Source organism: Aulostomus chinensis, chromosome 10 (assembly GCF_037954235.1).
Source record: "Aulostomus chinensis isolate RoL2024-O1b breed Wild chromosome 10, RoL_Achi_v1.0, whole genome shotgun sequence".
NCBI lineage: Eukaryota > Metazoa > Chordata > Actinopteri > Syngnathiformes > Aulostomidae > Aulostomus > Aulostomus chinensis.
The window spans coordinates 24,089,913-24,113,938 of NC_141329.1; the positions used below are offsets into that span (position 1 = coordinate 24,089,913).

Sequence of the window (24,026 nt, forward strand, 5' to 3'; positions counted from 1 at the left end):
TTGAAGACAAGATGAAACCAAAACTCAAGTAATGATCGCTTGCATGGATGTTCTTTTCTTTTTTTTAATAATTAAATAGTAGCATATATCCAACATGCATCACACATAATGAAAGAAGGGTGAACATCCAGAACGCCAACATAACCTTTTGTAATGGATCCTCCACTATCATACATTCACACATTGTTCCTGCAGTTTTTAAACTATAAATGTCAAAGATATTGTCATGGCTATGGTTTAAAAGTAATTCTTTTCCTTGCTAATAGTGCCTTAATGAGGGAAGATGGAAAGTTCCAGCCTCCGAGGTAAGAGGACACCCTGAATGTCACACTCAAGCCTATAGGTTTGATATCACTCGTAAGATGATAAATGAATTCGCTCCAAGCTTAAGTAAGTGGCTTTATTGTAAATTTAGTTCATAGTCATTACTGCAGGTGATTGTGATACCCAGTGATTCTTCACAGCTTAGAAATGTGTCTTCATCATCGCTTTTTTAATGTTAGACTTCTGGCTGCTAAATAGTGAGGTTTATATACATACAGTCAGAAACTATCATCTTATTTTATGTTTTGTTCCTCTGCCGCTCTGGATGGATGCTGCAATGACCTAGTTTCCCAGTTGTGATCAATACAGTTTAGTCTTCGGTTGACTCCAGTTCCTCGTTGCAGCATCTGAGGATCAATACGAGCATGGGAGAGGTCAGGTCTTACACCGGTGCCTCGTGGCTCCGCAGCATCAAAGCCGTTCACTGCTCGGTGGTTCGATAGCTTGTTAGTATGCCTGACAACTGCATGACAGAACCAGAAATAAAAGAGAAGTCACACTAAACACAGTCACAGATTCACCTTGTTTAAGACTCCAGTCGCATAAAGTCAACTCACCCAAACCTATGTTCATCTGGGGGGGGGGTGTTTTTAATTTTCTTCATGGTTCAAAAGTTACAACTCGGTGCTTTATTTCCATCTCTGGCTGCAATTAAGTCATAAAAAAAGCACTGAGTTCAAGTCAGCTGTATTTAGGGAGGAAAAAGAATCATAGTTATTCTATATAATGTGATAAGTAATGCAGCTCACCTTCAGTTTCTCTCTACCAACCTCAGTCTTGTTGTTATTGATGGAAGAAAAACATGTTTTTACAGTCAGAATGCCATGATCTGGCATACTGAGAGGATCGATCAAAACCTCATAGGGAACAGACGGATGCATCCAGGAAGAGCAGATATGGATGCTCCAGCTCTCTGACTGGCCAAAAGTTCCTGTGGACATTACAACAGTTTAAAAAGAAAGTTTGACGTGGCGCTGAGGGGGCATGACACAGTCAAAAAACTACTTAAAATGTCACAATGTCTTAATCAACTTGAAGTCATTCCTCTGCAGCGGTGCCTGTTCTTCATTTCCCCCCAAAAAATATTTGAAATCATTTTCATGATAGCATGCTGTTACATTATTGCAGTAATATTTCCTCACATCCTTAATCTTACTAAATTCTGTGCAAAAAGCCATCCTGTGTGAAGTTGCTAGTCATTCCATTTGTCTACCCTCTGTCAGCGAGTGCATTTGATATCAGCAAGTCATTTCACACACACTAGTAGGAACATGAGTCTGAATATGCTGCCTTTTGACAGCAATGTATGCAGTTCTCAGAAGGCTATGCGGATGCAGCATCAAGTCTGTACTCGATGGGCAAGTAAACAGTAGTCTGTGCGAATTAATCACCTCGCCAAGGCACATGTTTTTTATTCTGTCTATCTGTCTGTCTATAGGATTTTTTTATATTAAAAAAAAAACCCATCTTATCAATTTTCACAAAACTTGGAAAGGATGTAGAATATGCTAAGGAAGAGCCCATTAAATTTTGGTGTAGATCCAAAAGCAGCTATTTCAGAGTGCATTTAAATCTCATATATCTTTTTAGCGATATTGCGCTTGTATTGTGCATATTTTAATAAATTAGAATTATTTTAGAAATAAATAGCGCTATAGACTTTGCACGCTTGTTTACTAGCTCTTCAGTTGGCAGTGGCTGTTGGAAGGTAACAGGTCACATAAACAATGGAGAGAGAGTCGGGGGATGCGAAGGTAGCGGCATAGAGGCCTAACATGTCTCTGTTTTTGCCCCAGGGCCCTCAGGTGGGTTAATCCAGCCATGAGTAGGTTCACTAAAAATGAACATGCGATGCGTTTTCTATCTTGAACAGGATTAATGTTGTTTGCATGCACATTAATAATGTATGGAATGAGGATATTGATAGATGCACAAGGTCACCTACCTATGAATTCCCCATGTGCGCTCCAGAGTCGCACAGTGAAGTCGGTGGATGAGGTAAGCAGCACTTGATCATTGTCAACTATCTGCAGGCTGGACCAGAATGAAGAGACATGAGCTGGAATTGGAGTTGGCGTTTCTGGCAGAAGACTCTAAATCATCCACTGTGTTGGTATGTCTGATGGCAGCTGCACCCTAGGCACCATCTCACCTCTACTGATGGTCTGTTTAAGACCTTCCCACCCACAGTCTCTTCTCCACTTTGTCTTTGCAGCAGCAGGAAGTTATGCTCTTCCTGCTGCCTCCACCAACCCCACACTGAGAATGATTTACTTGGAAAAAGATGAACCCGCTGGGAATTTTAACTACATAGAAATCTAAAAGTTAAGGACACGACCTTTGGCTAAAGTTACATGATCATTGTAAATTACTGACATCAATCTTACCACTGCCATAATGGGGGGAGTAAACGCACGTACCCAGTAACTCTGCTGGTGTGAGCACGCCAGAAGTTTTCAGCTGTGTGAATATACAAGATATATAAGAAAATGTTCATAAAATGTGATTTTGGACATTTATATTCATGTTTTTAATGACAAGGAAAAGTGAAGCTAACCTCTTGGTGGTTTCAGATTGGGGTCAAGACCAAACTTCTCTATGTTGTAAACGTAGATGTAACCCACTTGATCCGCAGCATACAACATTGCTTCCTTGTCCATTTTAGACATTTTAGTAATCTTTTGTTGGAATCTGGACTGCAAGAGACAGAGAAAAACAATGGTACTTGGATAACCATCATACCAGAGACTATTCATATGTTTATTTTTTGAAATGGTTTCTTCCATTCAGACTATCATGTGCTTTTATGTTAACCTCCCTGCAGACAAACCTATCGTCCCACATTCCCAAATAATAACAATCAACCCAAATCATCAGCAAATTCCAAAACCTAACGGAGGAGATAAGACTAACTTCTCGAACTAATGTGATATGAAAGATGTAATCCCCTTTAAAATATTATTAGTGTTTATGTTTTATAGCCAAAAGGCCTGTTTCTGTGCATGTGTACATGTTCTATTTTAGCTTTGGGGACAACATACTGCTGATTCAGGTGCCCCCATGGTCACTCAAATATTAAAGTGCTCTACTTTGCATCGTTTAGCTGCAAGGAAAGTAGCTTCTGGATGCTTTAAAAAACTAGAGCAAAGCTACGAAACCATGCAGCACAAATGTCCTATTCTGAAGAGAAGTAAAAGGTGAAGAATGTTGGTGAGTCAAACGGCCTACAGCTTGGAAGCTGCACACAAACTTTCCTCCACTGAGCACGTTCCAGAGATTTATACAACCTTTAAAAAAAGAAAGCACATCATTAATTTTGCACTGCAAGATGGTGTAGGGATTATAAAGTGCAATCATGCGCTGTAATTAGCACTGTTCATAACACTGACCCACGGCCCCAGACGACAGGAGAGCGGTAGCTGAAGAAAACTGCCGTAACTTGGAGTTCTTGAGGAAAATTATACTTGGAACACTAGTATCCAGTCCTGTTTAGCAGAGACAAATGTTCAGATCATTGCAGATTTAAAGTTCAAAGGAGATATTACTGAATATTCATTCACTCTGAACCTCCAATATAACCTTCAACATTTTGGTGTTCAGCTGGAAGAGGGCTGACAAAACGACTGTGTACACGCCCAGAAACCACATTCCACACTATAATCTCTCCGTTATAGCTGCCAGTGGCCAAGAGAGACGGAGGGCAGTGGGCCACACAGAGGATGTCCTCCTTATGGCCACTCATCTGTCAGAAGAACAGAGCAGAAAGGTCTGGTGTATTAACAAATGGATTGGGGGGAACATTTGGATTAAAAATTATCTCTTTGCAGGGAATTGATCACTCAACATTCTAGAAGCAAAAATAGGCAAAAAATTCCACACAAAAGGGATATGAGGGTTTTCCTGTAAATCTAGGATTTAGCAGTAAAAGTGAAATGTTACATGATAAATCTAAATCTAAATGTTAAATCTAAACTTAAATGCAAAGGAAAAGCTACCCTGGTTTTATTCACACTTGGTGCTACCAACATCTCTAAAGCTCATACCTCCTTTGCAGAATCAATGGATAAAAACAAAGCATTTAAACAGCAGACACAGTGCCAGAAAAGCTGTTCCCCCATTACCTGTTTTCATGCTAATGTATGTAGCTTTACATTTAGTGTAGGCTTACAGACACGACAGTGGTTTTAATCTACACATGTAACTCTTGACAAGAGAGAAGAGAGGGAACAGGAATATTTTCCAGAGTGTGAGGTTACATGTAGGGAGGTTTAAAGAGACTGCAATTATTCTGAGAAGAGCTGGGGACAAGAATTCTGAATAGTTAATAAGATGTGATTTGGCTTACAGTACTTGATCTCACCCCAGACAAGTCAAATATCTCAGGAACATAATGGATTTATTCACCAAACATAAAACCGCCCACAACATAATCTAAAGCAGAAATAGCACCTCTTGCAATTTTCTCAAATGGATGTCAATCAGTAAACTGAAAAACTAAGTATTTATATTGAAGGGGGGGGGGGGGGGAACAGGTACTCAGCTGATACCTAATTTTCTTGCATTTTGAGGCTTGCTAGTTAAAGGAATAGAAGATATTGATGTTGCACCTGCAGACCAAGAATGAAAAACAATATGAAGATAATCACAGAGGCCACTTTTCTTACTGTGGTCATTGGAATATAATCATTCTTCTCTGCTAATGGGCCTCTTTGGGTTTGAGCGTAACTACCAGGCGTAATGAATGAGATGGCGAGGGATTGAACGCCTCTTCCTCTAATGGTTCAAGGAATGTTAGAGAGAATCAATTTTCCCTCCTGGAGCTCTGAACTATGACCTAGCGTCAGAGATGAGATGACCAAATGAAACGGGTAAGATCTGATGAAAATGAAATTGAGTTGCAGCTGTGAGAAGTGCTGCTCTTTATAATTATGCAGTTTCATATCCTGGATTACAGTGTTTTTTTTTGTATTTAATGTATTTATACATTTTCTCACAGAAGAACTTCATTTATGGCGTAGATGTGCAAAGAATTGATTCATGTTTTTTCAGGAGAGAATTAAATATAATCATGTATATAAGTGTTGTATGAAAAAGTACAGAACGTAATAAGATAGCGCTGTCTTTGCATAGACGAGACAAAATTCACAGAGTATGTCACATTTTGCCCGATAGTCAATTCTTGCAGTAAAATAGATGAATAAAACCAGAAAACATCATTAATCTCCCTGGTTTCCTTGTCAAAGTCCTGGATATCGCTCGTCTGATAGATAATAGGAAAAGAAGAAAGAAGAAAATGATATGGATAAGCAATATTAGGTGATCAAATAATCTGACATGGCAAATATTATCACTGGTGAGAAATAAATAAATAACGTGTCAGTGAGTGCACACACAAACTGAAGGCACACTGACACGTCAAGGCTCTGCTGCACTGAGACGCCAACACCAATATTATGAAAAGCACATGGGAAAACAAAGCTAAATATGACACACATTTATATGTATGTATACATATTAGCTATACAGTATATTTGTACATATATATGTAGATATATGTAGATAAAAGAAGACATAAGTGAAAACTTTTTTTTTCCCAAATATATAACTGAAATGTCAAAACTGAGAGAAGTGGGGAAAAAAAGGAGCTGAGAGATGGATTGAGGTAATTTGCTCGCTGCTCAGGTAAACAAGAATAGAAATTCTGCAGGTGATGCTGCACAGTGAGGCAGGGATCAGGGAAGATTTGTTACCAAAATCTCTTTAAGCTTTCCAGCCAGTCAGCAAAAAATATTCTTTGTCATATGAACACAGAAGCACCTGGGAAGCTTTTTTTCTTCACGGGCCTGCACCAGTGACTGAGGCAGAACATGAACAGGACTGACCAAGTTAGTCTGTGACAGCTGTGAGCGGTGGCACAATGATAAATAGTTGCTCATGGAAATGACCAAGTGCAGGTCCAAATGCATTTGAAACATTTCTAAAAATGCGGCTGCTAAAAGTCGACTTGCAGTACTGCACGGTCCTTAACAAGTAAAAGTCCTTCATTCAAAAAAATGTACTCAGATAAAGTACACAAGAATTATCATCCAGATGTAGTTATAGTGCAGTCAGGGGTCCTTAGGCAGGAAGATACCTCACTAGAAACTTATGATATTACTATAAATCTTATTTATTATTCTCAGTATTTCTATTGTTTTGAATTGCACACATTTCATTTTTTGTATAACATTTTAATTTGCTTGTAGCTTGCTGCTGAGGGGTAGAAATGTAAATTATACTTACAAAGCATCATATTTCGTAGCGTTGAGTTCCTCAAAGTTTTTCTTGAGTACAGTAGTACAGTCGAGTACAGCTGATGCTACTTTTTATCTCTTGCAAATACTAAATGTCATATTATATGTTTACGAAAAATGATCCATGGCTGTGTGAAGTCTGTGTGTTGCCATCGCAATAATTATGTATACATAGATGAAGTGGTAATTAAGTAAATTCAGAGTCAGCAGACTCTGTGTGCTCTCTGGCCAAATGTGTTTGGTTTTAATAACGCATTCAGCCAGAAACACACCATTTGTCCAACTGTCACCTTCAAAAACTAGAAGTGGTGCTTTTAGGTACTGAAGAAAACCAAATGAATCCATTCAGTGTTGCTGGCCCAGACATCTACACTGCCCACGATAAATGTCACTGGAGACGATATAAACCTTCAGTCAGGGACCATCAAACTACTAATTATTTTCTGCTGCTTTGACATGTAATTATAACTGAAAAGTTTTCAGTTAAGTAATTACCAAATCATCCTGCCATGAAGGCTGCGGTCTCTGAACATGATGAGGGTCCTCTGGTATGTCCTAACAAAAACAGGAGACATTTTTACCGCTCCATAAATTTGATTATATTTGGATTACAGAAAAGGAAGGTGGTAAAACACCCTATTAACACATTAAATGTCTGATGAAGCTTCCGCCATTGTCTGGTTTTCTAATGACATTCAGAACAGGCTATACGCTGCATGAACTACAGTGTTAGCAGATATTTACTGTTGGAGTGAATGAACTTGAGCTGGTAATAACAATTTAAACAGATGCAAATGAGATTCAATGAATGCAGACAAAATGAATAGACTGTAATTTATGGAAGGAAAAAAATAACCTGACAATTGAGACCAATGCTTTCCTTTTGTACTCACATAATAAATGTCAATCTTCCGGTCCCGCCCCACAGACATCACATAGCTTCAAACATAAATCGCACGATTAAAATATGTCACAACATAGTAACATCTGCCAAATAGAAAGTTATTACTCACGAATTCTTATGAACTTTCAGAAAGACGCAGTCACACACATCACGAGCTACACCGTCTGCGGGAGAAGTTGAAAATGTTTTTCACAGTTGCAAGTTTATCTTTCAAAGTCGTGAAATGAAGATGGAGTTACAGCACACACCTTTCTGTAGCGTCTTTAGACACTGGCCGTTGTTAAAGTTCCAGATCTTTAGAAATCCATCTTTTCCACCTGTGACAAGTCTGCAAACACAAACATGTTGTGATAGATTTCATAAAGAGCTGATGTATAATGATGTTTTCTCTACTGTACCTGCTCCCTTTGGGGTCAAAGGTCATGCAAGTGATACCGGACAGATCGTACGAGGCACAAAACTCAAAAACTTGACGTCCTGTGTCAAAATCCCAAACTTTCACCACCTAAAAGTTAGATGTTCCAGAGTCTGTTAAATTGTTCTGCTGGCAGTATGAAGCTGGTCATCTGGGTCCGGGATGATGCTCAGAGCATATTTACTCACCGATCCCTCGGTGCAGCTGACAACTTGACGAAACTCACTGCTGTAGCCACAGCAAGTTACAGGCTCATCGTGTGAGACGGTCAGACGGCTGTGAAGCTTTGGTCTCACAGAGGAAAAAGATCATCAGCAGTGAGGTGAATATTAGGAAACTGCAATGTTTTCAGGAAAAGTAACATCTTTAAATGCACATTTTTTTGTTAAACCTGATATTTTGAATCCTAACAGTCTTCCCAGTTTAATATAACCTAACATAGTGTTAATCCAGAGGGCTCACCAGGAACGTAACTTTATCAAGAGAAAGCTCTAAAAGAGTGCAAAGCTCATCCGAGTAAGTTATGTGGGAAAGAACTGTAAACAAAGTTGTTCTCTTCTGCCAAAAACTGCCAATCCAGGACACGAGCCATAGCATCTCTGGGAAATTAATACTTATCACTCTCACCAAAAGATACGGCCTTGACAGATTTCATCAAAATATGCTCTTTTTTTTTTTTTTTTATAATGACCATTATATTGAAAGGGTTTCTTTTAGGCTCAGTCAAGATGGTTTCTAGAAGACAAAACATTCTTCTGTCAAACATGTCGCAAGGAATTTGGATGAAATCTATTAATGACGTGTCAAGAAAAAAAAAAAAACAGCTACAGTAATAGCTCTATCTGGCTAAGGGTGCACCGAAGTTTTTAGGATCTACAATATGACCTGGGATTATCTTCCCATTAAATTTAATCAAAATCTGATTTTTAGATGTTCTGCTAACAAACAGACTCGTGCAGGTGATCACATCACCTCCTTAGCAGAGGAAATAAACCAACCTAATCTTCAGGGAGAGCACAGCCATCGAGTCTGCTGCAATGTAAAGGCTTTTCACAGAGGAGGAATACGAGCACGCAGATATGGCACCATGAATCCCACTTGCTTTTGGGTCTGCTGTAAACAGGCAGCACTGATCTCCAATGTCCCAGATCTGAAATGAGGGCCAGTAAAATGTGTTTGTATTCAGCCACAAGAATACAGGACTGTATCCTGCAACATTTAGGATGGTCAAAAGCACAAGAGAAACATAAAAGATGCCCCACTTTGACAGTGCCGTCTACAGAGACAGACAAGATTTTGCTGTCTTCTGAGGAGATAAAGAGGTAAGTGACAGGAGCTGAGTGGCCTTTCAAAATACCAGCTGGGTTCCTAAAAAGAGAGAGGCATAAATTGACTTGTATTGTTTAGTTTTTGGTGATTGTCTGGAGCGATTAAAAATGGCTCCTCACCCACAATAATGTGAGTTCCACATCCGTACGTTTTTATCCATGCCTCCAGTGACCAGCAAGCTGTGCCTCTCACAAATATCAAACGCCTTCACACCTTTGTAGATGGTGAAGACTCTCTGCTCACATGATGTCCGGACCTGTGGAGTCCAGTTCAGTTGAACTTTCTTGGTCTTGCCCTCATAGCAAGCCTCTCTGATCTCAATCAACTGCTGCTCAGCATCCATCAGAGGCAGCATGCAGCCTTGGAAAGAAGTAAAAAGAAGGCTGTGTGTACTGGCATCAATCACAACATGTTTTTGTGGAGCAAGTTAGTCATTATCAAAATAAATGACCAAGCTGGCAAGTGGACATGCCCACATACACGGCATGTGACACTTTCTGTGTTTGCTTTCAGCCAAACACAGACTCACATTCTGGAAGAATTAATAGGTTTTTGAAGGCACAGTTACAAGGTCTTTGAATGTTTGCTGTATTTTAGCTTCAATAGAAGAATCAACACACACAAAATTATGGAGCAGAAAGTCACCTATCACAAGAGAAGAGGCCTCTTCATTTGATGAGGAAACAACAGCTTGGAAACTTGGAAGATATTTCACCTGTGTTCAGAACAGAGAGGTCGGAGTCATTTGCACATCATAATAGTTAAACGTCACGCCTGTGTTTGAACGTGAATGTATTTTCCAAACAATAAGGAGGTGAGAGTGTAAATGTAAATGAAGGTAAAATGCCACCTGCGTCACCCAGTCTTGATGAACCTTCCATCGCACAAATGTTACGTTTGGTGAGAGCACTGCACTGTCAATCGCTGTGTTGGGGATGTTTCCGATCTTCGGAAATTTATTCCATAACCTGTAAAAAGAGAAAGTACAATCTCACAAGAAACTGGACACATTTTTCAAGAGTCTGCTACAGATTCATGTATTATACATAATTGTCTTTGAAACATCGAATCCTTGACAGGCAGGGAACCTATGGGAGGCAAAGGTATGATCTTTGAAGTGGTCATGCTGATATGAAACAAGGTTATTTTCTCCGGAGTCTATCCTCTATGTTCTAGCGAAGACTGAACAAAACAACTTAATGATTACATGCCATGAGTCCACGCTTGCAGCGCGTGTGGTTTCGTCCTCAACACACTCAAATGTAGCTCAAAACAGAAGAAGTACAGTATAATGGTCTACTGAGTCCATGACTCACCGCCTTCATGGATGAACAGACCCTTGGATGTAAATTCACCAGGGAGATGATACACTTTAAGTTACTTTGAGCGGGGAAGAAATAAAATACAGGAAATCGTAGGTGACCACTGTCTTATACTTTGTAATTTTTTTTCAACCAAATGTTACATACCCCTTCATCTTACTCTCAAATTTTGAGATCAAATCACTTTTTTCTTTTTTTTTCTTTTTTTTTTTGCAATTTAAAGAAAACAGGAAGATACTTTTTATTACATCTGGGAAACCTTCCTTTTTAAAGCTGCCTAAACAAGTCAAAAATAGATCGAGAAAATCATCATCATCTTTCCATATGGGAGGCTGTTTTTATTATTCATCCCCCTCTGTGATATGCATGTAAGATTTGCTCTTGCATGACAAATGTGATTATGATTGGATGTTAATGGTTGATATCTAATAACCCCCCGGCTCACGTAAGTTGTTATTCATGCAATTGTGTAGAAAATCAGTAAATAGCTCACGGACAATTCAGAAAAGCTGCATCACTCTTGTGAATGTGTTGGAAGCTGCTCTGTGTGTGATATTTACTCATGTTCCTTTAGTTTTGCTTCTCTTTGGGTAAAAACAATGCTTAAGCATATCAATTGAACATCTAGACTGAGAGGGATTATGTTCAGTAGGCCTTTGAAAAAAAGTTAAGTTACCTGAGGGTATCCTCAGCAGATGATATCAAAATGATATTCACGCATCCCTGAATCAGAAACAGAAGAATTGACCTCTGTCAGTATTAATCAAGCAGGATATAATACATGCATTTAGTCAGAGTCTGTGTGTCTAAAAAAAAAAAAGACTTACCTCAGTGTCCCCGTACAGAATACAACAATTATCGGCGCCTGTGTAGCTGAGGGCAAAAACACCATGTATCATTAGGACTCGCTGGCACAGTTTATAAGACATGAAATGTTGACGCACTGTTTTGTTGCTCACCCGTAGTCTAATGACAGAGGGACTGTATCCAGTGCATTGATTTGGCAGTAAGGCTCAAGAGTTGAAAGCTCGTAAAACTGGATCTCTCTGTCGCTGCAAGATAACAAACGCAGGCTCAATAAACAAAGTTACTGGCTGGAACATGTGCTTTACAAGAGGAGAGAGTGTGTTTCAATCAGTGTGTTCTTATATTACCCAGTTGCAATCATCAGCTTGTTGTATTCCTTCATCAGAGTGAAATCGCTCGCCCACTTTGACTTCCTGTTTGTAGATTCTTCAATCTGTGACAAATGAGCAAAAACACGAGTTCAGAACTCGCATTTGATGTGGACCTGCAGGAGGTTGACACATGAACAGCTTCAGAGTACAGTAAAATCCTCTGAACCTGCAGTATACAACCATTAATTCTACTTGCAATAAAAGCTCTTAATAGAAGTTAGAGAATGAACTGTATTAAAACACTAGCTTCTCACACAGGCCCACATGTGGGCCACGTGAGTAGTATTTATTTGCTTCTTCTGGTATTATTCTGTGGCAATAACTGACCAAAAATAACAGTGGATCGATCAGTCAGGGTTTCCTGCATGTGCCATGTTGTGTGAAATTGTTTTTTTTGGTTTTTTTTAGACTTCCATTATTGTTCAAAAACTATTAAAAATGTAATGCTTCAGTGAAATGTTCCTTACCATGAACATGGATTGTAATTTATTTAAGGCGGGAGGGCACTTGTGGAGTATATAATACTGACAAGGCGAACTCAGTAAAACACACACACGCACACACACACACACACACACACACGCACACACACGTATACACACACACACACACAAAAGACATTACTGAATTACACAGTTCTGAAAAAAGAATGGGTCCTGGCGCTGCTCCTCCAAGTTTAGTGAAATTCCTCTTAGATTTTGTGCTCTCGAGACAACATTACTCTCCTGTCAGAGGTAATAATGCCTCGTACTGCAGCTCAGGCATCGATCAGGTGACCTTAACTCAATCGCTTTTCGTGATAAGAGGTTAATTCACCACGTTACCGTGAGAAAACGTTTTTACCAACATTATAAAAGTAATTACAAGCATGGCCACTCTCAGAGCCTAGATCCCAGAGTGCACGCATTGATTTGGTGTAACAAACTACAATCTACAGTCCCCACCTTGATTTTAGGAATACATTTAAGACCAGGCTGGAAGAAGTCATTGACATCCAGTAGAGTTTGAACATACAAACATGTTTTTGGTCATCAGGGGTTTAAGTTCAGGACTCCAGTAGCAAACAGCTCCATCTTCTCTCACAGTTATGATGGTGCCATCCTGGTTGTGGTGGATGTTGATGATGGGACTGCCATGACCCCGTGACCTCGTAGTGGCCGGGAGAGCGAAAGCCACGTGTTTACGGCGTCTTACAGTTTCCTCTTTCTCTTTGTACTCCTGCAGCACATGTGCGCTGAACTGACTCTGCATTACACCAGAAATGTTAATATTCAGGATTCCAGCATCTTCTATGGAAAGATTGTCAGTTATCTATTATAGATGTACATTACGCAACACATTCTTTCAGGTTCAAAATCTAAACAACCTTTTAAAAAAGGAGAATGATGAAGGTGAAGGCAAAACTGTTTGAAGGTAAAATCTTTGTGTTCAGGTTAATTCCATTTAACCAATCGTAGTTCAGTTGCAGAGATAATCCTCCATGATCTAATAAGTATTCCAGCTCACCCATGAAATCCTTCCTTGGCCTGAATAATCAATCTTCTTAAATAGCCACTGAATTTGTGCATTGCTCTGTGAAATTCAGAGAACAAAGGAATAAAAACAATGACACATAGATGCTAGTTAATTAAACATGGCATAATTAATTACAAAGTATTGTCCTCACTGTTTTCGGTAAACCCAAGCACCTTCTCACAATGTGTTCAAAATTCCTGGCATCAATGGATCTGGAGCCACCTGTTTCGAAATCCTTTTTTTAAAGGAAAATGCAGTGAAATCTCACAGAAGTGAATAAACAAAATCAGGCTATTTTTTTTTTTTTTTTACTAAAAGATGCTAATTCAATACCTCAAATGCCAGTTTCAGATTCTGGAGGCTGTCAAGCGATATTTTCTCATCGATCTTGTTGTGGAAGGAAAAAGTCATGTCATTAAAAATTGACATAGGCAAATAAAGCCAACTGCAAATATCACTCATCTCAAGAAATCCAAACACAAGAACAAAAAAGAAAAGCAAAAGGAAAAAGGAATGGAGTAAAGTGCTTTGCCTTTGCTACTTTTATTTTTTTTTTCAGTCCACTCAAATCCACTCACCAGGCAGTTCATAAAGTCTGAGTGCTAAAAATACAGATCAAGGTTAGAAAGGAGATATAAATCAAGATCAACGTGGAACTATCAACACACATGAAAGGGGCTGCACCTCTTAGTGTTAATGACTCTCTGTCACGGCCGCCGCAGCAAATCACCAGCTACAGTAGTGTGACACGTCTCAGACATGCTTGTACAAGGCTAGATGACAGGTCGTGCTCTCTGCGATAACTGCCTCTCTTCACTTTGCCATGGTTTCCTAGCAACTGGTCCTTGATCCATGACAGTCTTTGATCTATCATTAATAAATAACAGGGGATAAACAGCCTAATTCCTCAAGGATGTAACCCGAGTTGCGGTTTCCCTTGCGGTGTCGCCTGAACTGTAGAGATAATGGTTTAATCAGAGTGATGGAAGTACTGTTCATATAACCTCACCCGCCATCCAAATGCCTTGATTAGAGCTGCATAACTTTGAACTATTAAGCCTGCTACGACACCGCGCTCATTACATTAAGCAGGACCCACAAACTTTAGCTTTATACATTTGCACAACCACCTCTGTCACCCCCCCACCCCCACCTCTCGCAGTTTAAAAGCTACAACCTGAATCTGCTGGGGTCCTTTTAAGTAGTTGGCTCGGTGACTGTGTGTGTTTAACTTTGGCCTGAAACACAGCCATCCTGGGCACAGGAATAAATTGGGTTGCCCCAATGTGCTGTCAAGTTGCCAGTAAATTGACCATCAACTTGATTTAGAATAGCATTTTTGGCATTACCTCACATTCATTCTGCTGGTGAATAATACTTCAGCTGGGGTTGAGTGTAAGTGGTTTGGAAAGGGTCAGTAAATTAGGTAGGTGTTAACAACATGACTCTCTAGTGACACCTTGAGGTTAAAACTGGGAAAATTAGACAAATTGATGAAAGGTGAAAATAAATGACACAATCTTTTTTTGGGGGGGGGGCTGGAAAAGTTGTTGTACCAGACAGTTAAATGTGTCACATTCAGACTGACGTTCTCAAAATGCACCTTGAGGCCGTGACTTGAATCATCAGTGTAGCGTGGCTGCCTCATGATGTCCACCCTGTCTCCAAATGTGAGCGAGTGTCTCCGTCTTGTCTGCTTCAGCAGTTCTCGCACCATCCATTCAGGCTGCTCTTTTCTGTCCTCGCTGACACCCACTCGTCTTGCCGCATTAGTGACGTTCTCACCTGAATGACCTTTGCTCCCCAATTCAGAGAGGATGCTGGGAGAATTTAAAGTTGAAGTCTGTTATTTTGATGAGATGCATGCACTGTCAGTGTAAATATCAGTGATTTTATTCCCCTCGTTAAAAGTACATGTGAGAACATTCTGATGATTTGGTGAAGCCGATATTATTATAACCAGAAAAATGCAAGGTCGCAAGATTTCCTGCATAACATGGTAACTTCTCAGTATTGCTGCAGAGTGCAACTCCTGCACCATGACAACAGTAAACTTCTCCTGAACATGTCCATGAGGAGTACATGACAGATATTCAAAGCAGTGCAGCTCATCTTTCAATTTATTCCCTAAAGATTAGAACTCCTGACGTAAAAACCAACGAAAATAATAATAAGACGAAAAAACATATTCGATTTTCAACGGCAGAGGACCAGCAAATAAAAGAGAAGTTTACCTGCAGACGTGTAAGGTTTCTAATCTTCCTGCAGCAGAGGAAGAACGAACTCTTTTCCCCAACGGCATCCTTGTGAGTTTCTATCTTTAAATTTAAAATAGCAGGAGTTCAGAGCAGCACATTTCCTCAGTCTCCTGTAATCAGAAAGATCTCACATTCGTCTACCTGACACTCACTCTAACATTACACCTGAGCAGGCAGCCATGGTAACTAAGAAACCCAGAGTGACAACTGAGACTGCAAATGTAAAAACATGGCCCCGCACTTCCAGAGAGCAAAACAGCTTCATCATCATGTCTTTAAACTAATATACAAAGATTATAATTAAATCATTTTACGATCGTTGAAATTTCCATTTAATCACATTTTCACTCATTTCATTAATGACTTTTTTTGTTGCAGGGAGAATTAATCAGTTTTAGTAAGATTTATATTCCAGCTAAAGGGTTTTTTTTTTTGCAAAAGGATATTGATGAAAATAATACTTCATAATTAAAACCAGAAGAATAGCGGTGATATTCTACGCTGATAAAATCCATTAAATCATTGCTTTTGTTATCTTTTCATCAGGCTGCAGGCAGACAGCATAATGGGAGATAGTGAAATAAGCTGCGATGGAACATGAAGTCAGACAACTGTCTTTTTTTTTATCTGGGAGAGATGTTTAATTATCACAAGGCAAACGTTACAGCACATGAATATTAACTTTATTTAAATATATTTCTACCTCTGAATGAGGAAAAAGTGCATGAAAACACAAACACAGACAAGCAGTATGTTTTAGACAGGTCCTGGCCAGCTTGATATCCGCTCTGGTGAACAGGAATGACGTGTAACAGCTGGTAGGCCGTTTACTTTCTTCCCATTTTTTGGCGTTTCCTTTTCTGCAAAAACTAAAGTCACAAAACAGATGTTCCTCTGCTGTTGACAATGACTCCTTCAGAATGCTCAAACATGCAAATAAGGTGATGCTAACCCTCCTCAGGTAAAATCCTGTGCGACTGTTCCGTATCCTGGGGCAGAAGATGGGATATCATAGATGGGGTATGAGTGATGCTCTTTCCACAAAACCTGTCGTAGGTTGTCAGAGCCGATCCTTTCTGACGTGTGCGTCTTTGCACCACAGTTGGAACTGCAACATGATGAGTGATCAGGTTTTTTATCTATGTACATGCTCCATCAAGAAATATTTGGCTTACCTATACCACAACAGCCCACTTTGCTGTTGCAGCTATGGTTAGAATGAGCACCAAGCAGTTCATGTCTTAGTTTTGGCGGGCGATAATTGTCCCTCATCTCTGTGAGCAGCGCCTGATGCTTCCTGTGCTGAGGTGCAACTGTTTGTTCTGGCTTATTCGTGTGATTAAATCCTGTCACCAATGAAAGGAAAGTAGAAGCAAATATTCGAGTTTGATTTGGACACGCTCGATGGCGTGCATGTCTCGGCTCAGCTGTTCTCAGACTTAATCACCAAACTTCTCCTACCTCTCATGCCCATGAAGTCGCATTTGTAGACGGAGCAGTACTGTGCTGTCACAGCCTTGCGGATTTCAAGCTCAGACGGGGCATATTTCCAAGGGAGCCCAGCATACTGCACGTTCCTATTCCTGGGCAGCTTCCACATCATGAAATACTTGGGGAAAATAGCTTTATTTAAAGGTCACAATACACCAGGAGAGGCCAAGAATGGCATTCAGCATGAATCTTCAGGTGAAGCTTACACAGCCAAAATACCAACCTGACTTGGATGAGGGTTGTTTCTCCTCTGCCCCGAGGCTGTTCCTGCGCAAATGCATTCAGGTTTTGAAGCTGGTTTCCAACAAAAATCCACATCATACACGGTTGAACCAAAAGGTCCAGATTGTGAATAGGACGGTATAAATGATGTTGATGTTGGGAAGCTGAAACATTATCACAGACACACAATTACAGTCATTACAACACACAAATCCTGTGTGTGTGATCCTGTGTGCGGAGCCTTAGGTAAACAGAACTTACAGAATCTCTGGAGCAGAATTTGGTCGGTAGATGAACTCTCTTCGCTGAGACGTTTCATATGGATCCCACCAATGTTTACCCTCTACAAAACAATCTTACTGTCAGAGATGTGACCCTGAATTATTGATACACCAAAACTAGCTTGTCACTCCGGGCAGCTGGTATCAGCGTGCTACAGTTTGTCTTGTAATAATCTTTTTTTTTTCCCCCAAACATTTCAAGTAAATAACAAATCTATTTCACCCTCAGGGGTCCACAGCAGTTTCTACCTGTTACCAGCTTCTGTCTGCCCATTTCACAGCAACAGTATGTGGAATTGCATGAATGGGGAAGTTTATATATTTCAACTGACTATATGAAAATATAATTATAGGACTAATAATAAGACTTAATTCTACTACAGTTAAAAAAAAAAAAGCTTCTCAATCCAATGTAAAATTACTTATTTCTTACAATACCTTTTGTTGCCATCGGTGACCACCGTTTACGTTTGCTGTCAGTGTACAGTAATTCAAACGGTCTCATTTTCTTTCCAGGTGAAATATCATTTTCTTGTCTAAAAGAGGAACCTCCAGCTGCAGAACATGAACTAACATGAATAACAAATAGAAGGTTTTAAGCTGTGGCTATGTCTTTGAGGAGAGCGCTGATCCTAGCTGGATGTTTCTAGGTGATGTGGTTATGGAGACCTGAAACATTTGACTGGCTGTGATCTGCTCAGCAGGAGGGATGTTGCATTAAAAATTGAACCCTGATGTCTTATTTATATCTGTTACTGACATCTGCTGAAATTACTTTCACAGTATTGTAGGGAACTTGAGTGTAATTCTCAGTTGCTTTTTGGTGCATTTTATTTATTTTTTTGTTAGTATTAAATTCAATTACATAAATCACTCTCTTTTCTTCACTGCTTGAAGCATATCAATACTAAACAAATATCCTGCAGCTGAATATACTGTTCAGTACTAAAAATGGGATTATACGCACATGGATTGGATGTAATATTGAATTCTTGCCTCCTTCAGCTCATTTATTCACGATTTCTTATGATGATCTTTTTGTCCGTGTATTTTCGAACACAAATGTAACAATCAAAGGAAATCCTCTTGAACATTTCACGTTTTATTTCCAAACTATTCACTCAGACAGCCAAGAAATCATCGCCAGCTTCTGAAAGATAATGCATGTGAAAAAAAAATCATATTTAAATTTTTATATATATTTATATGTATATGTTAAAGAAACGTCATCAGACTCCTCAGACATGTTTCTATTAGAAATAGACGTTTTAAAATAGTTGTAAATGCAAATTACAATCTAATACGATTCTTTATTTTTCAGTGCACTCTTTTATACCGATGGTTCTTCGTAGTTAGTCAGTATACAGCATCTAAGTATAGTCAGTATAACTATCCTTTACATCTGATGATGAGAGATAAAATTACAGCATTTAATTATAAAGAAAAGTGTGCAAACTTCACATAAAAATAAACAAAGTCAAACAGAAAAAAACAACAATATCCATTTTCTTTATTTAATTGTGTGTTACTTGGGCTATTGCTAATTATTCCTAGTGTAATTCCTGTGTTATAATAGGTAAGTAAAGAATACATACAGCTACTTCTTCCATTACATCATTATGCAGTTGCTTTCCAGCTTCACTCTTTTTGGATGCGTTTTCTTCTAATGGGCGCTGTTTTTTTTTTTCTTCCTTTTTTTTTTTTCTTTATTATTCAAGTTTAGCGCTATCGTCCCGTACAGTTTTCTGGCAATCATCCGCACCGCCAGTCGCACTGTGTCCAATAAAATACTCCAAGGAGTTGGCGGCAGCCAATGTCCGACAGCCGATGCAAACAATCAGGATAAACACTGAGATCCGCACTGAAAGAGCGCGCACTGACGGTGCTTCTTGTCCCATTGTTTGAGACGTAAGGACGCACAGCTGGCCTCACACAGCGCTACATGGGTAAGCGTCTTAAATGTTAATTTAGTGACTGGAACATGTCGCTGGTGTGTTAAACACCGGGCTGGAACGCGTTTCCCTCAGCGTGCGCAGCTGTTGTTCAGTCGCGTGACTCAACTGGAGGATGCTAACACAACCTCACCCTGATGTTTAACGCTAACTTGCTAACTTAGCAGCCTCGGGTACCAAACTCTGGTACCAGTTGACAAATAGCAATCAAGTGAGATGCTGGTTAAATGACCCTCAGTGGCCGAGGCAGCCGCCAAAGCTCGGGTTGGCGCAACATCCGCGCATGCATTTTACTGAAATCCTGCTGTTGCTGTGCTAGCTAGACAGTCTTGGTTTGCTTTCACAAAAGCTAACGGTAGCAGCACGCAGAAGGCGGACGTAGTCTCACAGCGCTGACTGGTGCTGAAGCAGCCCGTGTACAGTAATGCGGATGGGGCATGCCCCTCTGACATCGCTGCGACTCAGTTTATCACTTATATTCAATAAAGAGCGTTTTATTTTTAAAAAAGGACGGCATTTAGGTAAATAATGTTCAGTCAGGCCTGTAAGGAATCGGAGGGTGTGTGCTAGCCATTGTTAGTAAAGCAATCAGCCATTTTAATAATCGCCGCATGGGATGAGCACAGTGACAATCCTGATGGCTAAGATCAGCTAGGCTAGCTTCATGACTCGGGTTAAATGCGAGAGGATACAATGCTAACGCCAAGCCTGAACGGCTAACAGCTAGCGGACAACCAAGAAGAGTGACGCTAATGCTAATTTTCCCATCTAAAAGCCAGCGGCACGCTAAAGTTACACGTCACACAAAGATGCTGCGGTGTACCTCCACACATTGTACTCACTGCTGCTGGCTCAGTGCCCTATCAATGCGAGTAGATGCACAAAGAAAAGCACCAGTGGTTGCTGGGTGTATTTTGACAGTTAAAACAGCATCATGTTGGCCGCTTACTACAATGGCTCATCAGATAATCCAGACCCCCCCCCCCCACACACACACACACACACACACACACACACACACACATTTAAACAATAGATGGAACTACCAAAGCAAGCCACATACAACTGAGAAGGGTGATGTTTAGATTAATGTTAGTGCTGCTATGCAAATATACTTGGATAGATTTAATTTAGACTTTTTCAATGTATTTATTATGCACGCAGTCGGAGAGGATGGTGAAGGATCCAAAGAAGCCGAGGGGCAAAATGTCCTCTTATGCATATTTTGTGCAAACATGCCGAGAGGAGCACAAGAAGAAACACCCTGAAGCCAGTGTCAACTTTGCAGAATTCTCCAAGAAATGCTCTGAGCGGTGGAAGGTAGGCTGAACTAAGTGAAACATCAGATTCATTTCTAAAAAATATGAATGATGAAAAGATTGTGAAATTCTGGGCCGATTATTAGAAAGATGGTTAAATAATGATTTGGCCTATGCTGACATTTCATATTGATGGTTTTTTTTTCCCATTAATCTGTGAATCATTCATTTATAGCAATATATCATTTATAGCAGATACGCTGATGCTAACAGGGTGAATCTAGACTGACACAGACGCAGTCAGTATTGCTGCATTCCTGGGGAGAAAAAAAAAATCAGACTTAAAATTTGTTTGCTCAGAAGTGCTCGTGTTTTCCTGCAGACGATGTCACCGAAGGAGAAAGGCAAGTTTGAAGATATGGCCAAACAAGACAAGGTGCGGTACGAGAGAGAAATGAAGAATTACATTCCTCCCAAGGGGCAGAAGAAGAAGCGATTTAAGGATCCCAATGCCCCCAAGAGACCACCGTATGTACAAATATATTCACCCCACTTTTGATGGTCGTTTTGTTTTTGACGGTGACAGTGTTGGATGGCGATATTTGGAACTTTGAGCTTAAAGTAAAGCAGTTGTGTGGCACTAAAGCTCAGGACATTACACGTGTAGACACGTCTATCTGGGACTTAAACAATGTGACTAAGATTGGAACATTCCAGTGTCTTAATTTGAAAATTGCTAACTCCCAACTGTGACCTGATTCAGGTGAAGTGTCTTTCAGAATATCGTCTTGATTGTCCAAAATGACCTGCGCTCACTTGAACTCTGACTTTGTGTTTGCCTCCTGCAGGTCTGCCTTCTTCCTATTCTGTGCAGACTTTCGCCCCAAGGTCAAAGGTGAGAATCCTGGGCTCTCCATTGGAGACACAGCAAAGAAGTTGGGCGAAATGTGGAATAGCTCATCTGCAGAAGAAAAGCAGCCATATGAGAAGAAGGCCGCGAAGTTGAAGGAGAAATACGACAAGGTGAAGAAATGAAGTTCAGCTTGTGTTTGTGACTTTTTAAGGCGCCGCTCCAACGTAATTTGCCATGTTTCCACAGGACATTGTTGCTTACCGCACAAAGGGCAAAGTGGATACAGCGCCAGCTGCAGCAGCAGACGATGAGGAGGAGGAAGATGAAGAGGAGGAAGAGGAAGAAGAGGAGGAGGATGATGATTAGTAGGTCACTGCATATGGATGGGACCTGATGTTTTGTTTATGCCATATAACCCTAATGTACTCAATTCACCATCTTGAATCAGAACACAAACTGAACAAGAACGTGTATATTTAATGTTTTTAAGATGTACAGTGTTATTCTCCCTTTTTTGTAAAGTTAAACACTACATATCTTTAAGTTGGAGATTTTCTAGTGGTAGTTCTTTTATCCCTGCCATACTATGATTCAATTTAGGAGGACTACAACTCAGTATGAAAGTAACTAGTCTGTAGGTGTTAACAATTCAAAAATAAAATTTATGAGTTCGTAGTGTATTTTCCTTTTATTTGAAAAAATATTTTTTTATGTGCTGTCTCAATGTCTTTTTATTGTTATTTGAATACCACTCTAATATCAAATGCAGCTGTCGACATTCAAGAATGTCTTTCTCCAATAAAAGTGTTGTTTTTTTTTAATGTTTTTTGTATTTGTTTTTTCCTAGTTCTCCTCGTGTGGCTATCACAGGCCTAACTTGAACATGAAATGGAGCTGTCGGAATGTGAAATTATGATTTACACGAAACCCGTCAGTGGTTTTGATGTGTACTCTTGAAGTCAGGATAATGTATAATGGCATAACCTCAGATAAACCCCAGAAGACGGGGGGGGGGGACACACCAGAAATACAGCATCGCCCTTGTGACGCTCGGCTGCCTCCGTCAGCTTGAACTTTGACCTCCGACATGTCTTCAGTGAAGGATTGTGACAAATTCAGAAGGTATTCCAGAGATATGCAAACTGACCTTGACCTTTGACCACCAAAATCTTTTTCGGTTCATCCTTGAGACTCAGTGGACATTTGAGCCAAATTTCAAGAAAGTTCCTCAGCTTTTACCAGCCTGGAGGCTAAAAATGTGTCTCTGTTATAAGAAATCTTCAGGCGCGATCCAACACGGACGGCAAAGGTTTATTTGGTGCCGTGGATGCATTGTAGAATAAGTTTGCATTGTCTCACTGAATGGCTCGTACCCTGAAGCGATGCATGCTCTTTCCCAGTATTTGCTTGAATAATTGCTAGGGGTGTTCCTGTTTGGAGCAACCTGTCATTCAGACAATCAACCATAAAATCCCAGTACTTCATCACTCTATTTTAATCAAAGCAGTTGTGCCATTATGGCATTCACTGTTTTCCCTTCATCTCCTCTGGTGTATCGATTCCAACTTTCTCATCAAATGTTACCTGGACGATGACAGGCAGTGTCCTGGCTCTTGTCAGTTCGATGTATTTATATTTGACTAATACCTACCTACCAGAGGGAGGCGCTACATGAAGTCAAATGTACATTGTGCGCCGCTAAAGGACCAAACCACGCTATCCAATGCAAACTAAACGGCAGATCTTCAAACGGGAATACGGAAACATACAGAAATATCTAGTGATTTTTCTTTTGTGTCTAAAGTAAGATGAGTCCCAACTGTTGGCAAAATTTAATCGATCCGTTTTGATTCAGAGCATTAAACACTTGTCTATTTATGGAGCGCACACACAGACTGGTACTTCTTGGTGTTTAGTGAGTGTCCAACCACAGTGAGTCTAAGCAGAGACCTTAAGGGATGGTTCTATGAGAGTTCCCTCTCCCTGTAACTCAATCCATTACCACAGTCCCTGCGGTCGCTTGACTGGGGTTCAAATGTCCGATTGTAGGACTTTTCTCAGCAGCTGTGCCTCCTACAAAGAACTGTCTCAAACCAGTTTGCAAATGTGGATGGAGCCTTCGGGCTACCTTTCATCCACTGCTATCATTAGTCGGGGTTTGCACACTCATGAAAAGTCACAGGATTTGAAAGGATGAGATTCTTCATTTCGAAAAAGTCCTGGAAATTTGCCTCAAAAATATCTGCATGTTAGAGAACAGTATATAGTAATGTGGTTCGGGTTTGGCCGACTGGGGTCATTTTGGGAGATCTCAGTTTAATTTAATACATGTTTGTGAACGTCTGCTGTAGTTGTAGCAACAGTAATTCAATGAGCCATAAATTCAGTCTAACAAGAGCCAAGGATTGTGTAAACAATGAGAAACATGAG

The 24,026-nt window shown here is 40.0% G+C and overlaps 3 protein-coding genes across 4 annotated transcripts; 1 reads left to right on the plus strand and 2 right to left on the minus strand.

Moving 5' to 3' along the window:
• Window positions 1-209: 209 nt before the first annotated feature.
• On the minus strand, window positions 210-15,643 carry wdr95 (WD40 repeat domain 95). The gene is made up of 29 exons (XM_086215032.1): window positions 15,515-15,643; window positions 14,884-15,100; window positions 13,614-13,667; window positions 13,432-13,515; window positions 13,272-13,337; window positions 12,780-13,010; window positions 11,742-11,827; window positions 11,547-11,639; window positions 11,415-11,460; window positions 11,264-11,310; window positions 10,116-10,233; window positions 9,911-9,980; window positions 9,385-9,625; window positions 9,199-9,304; window positions 8,935-9,086; window positions 8,125-8,227; window positions 7,920-8,026; window positions 7,770-7,849; window positions 7,631-7,685; window positions 7,511-7,556; window positions 7,113-7,172; window positions 3,892-4,066; window positions 3,714-3,809; window positions 2,882-3,611; window positions 2,745-2,784; window positions 2,270-2,358; window positions 1,074-1,255; window positions 882-969; window positions 210-787 (listed from the first exon to the last, which is right to left on the minus strand). The coding sequence occupies exons 1-24, from the start codon at window positions 15,580-15,582 to the stop codon at window positions 3,463-3,465; spliced, it is 2,550 nt and encodes an 849-aa protein (XP_086071158.1). The 5' UTR covers window positions 15,583-15,643; the 3' UTR covers window positions 210-787; window positions 882-969; window positions 1,074-1,255; window positions 2,270-2,358; window positions 2,745-2,784; window positions 2,882-3,462.
• Window positions 15,644-16,173: 530 nt separating this feature from the next.
• tex26 (testis expressed 26) lies at window positions 16,174-20,403 on the minus strand. 2 transcript variants are annotated; one of them, XM_086216557.1, is made up of 7 exons: window positions 20,327-20,403; window positions 17,513-17,594; window positions 17,253-17,415; window positions 17,000-17,147; window positions 16,714-16,884; window positions 16,491-16,646; window positions 16,174-16,407 (listed from the first exon to the last, which is right to left on the minus strand). In XM_086216557.1, the coding sequence occupies exons 4-7, from the start codon at window positions 17,139-17,141 to the stop codon at window positions 16,295-16,297; spliced, it is 582 nt and encodes a 193-aa protein (XP_086072683.1). In that variant the 5' UTR covers window positions 17,142-17,147; window positions 17,253-17,415; window positions 17,513-17,594; window positions 20,327-20,403; the 3' UTR covers window positions 16,174-16,294. The 2 variants fall into 2 exon arrangements, with proteins under 2 accessions (XP_086072683.1, XP_086072684.1); XM_086216558.1 differs by lacking the exon at window positions 20,327-20,403 and having other exon boundaries at window positions 17,513-17,658.
• On the plus strand, window positions 19,267-22,417 carry hmgb1b (high mobility group box 1b). The gene is made up of 5 exons (XM_086216556.1): window positions 19,267-19,478; window positions 20,649-20,804; window positions 21,126-21,271; window positions 21,592-21,766; window positions 21,843-22,417. The coding sequence occupies exons 2-5, from the start codon at window positions 20,658-20,660 to the stop codon at window positions 21,960-21,962; spliced, it is 588 nt and encodes a 195-aa protein (XP_086072682.1). The 5' UTR covers window positions 19,267-19,478; window positions 20,649-20,657; the 3' UTR covers window positions 21,963-22,417.
• The last annotated feature ends 1,609 nt before the right edge of the window (window positions 22,418-24,026 follow it).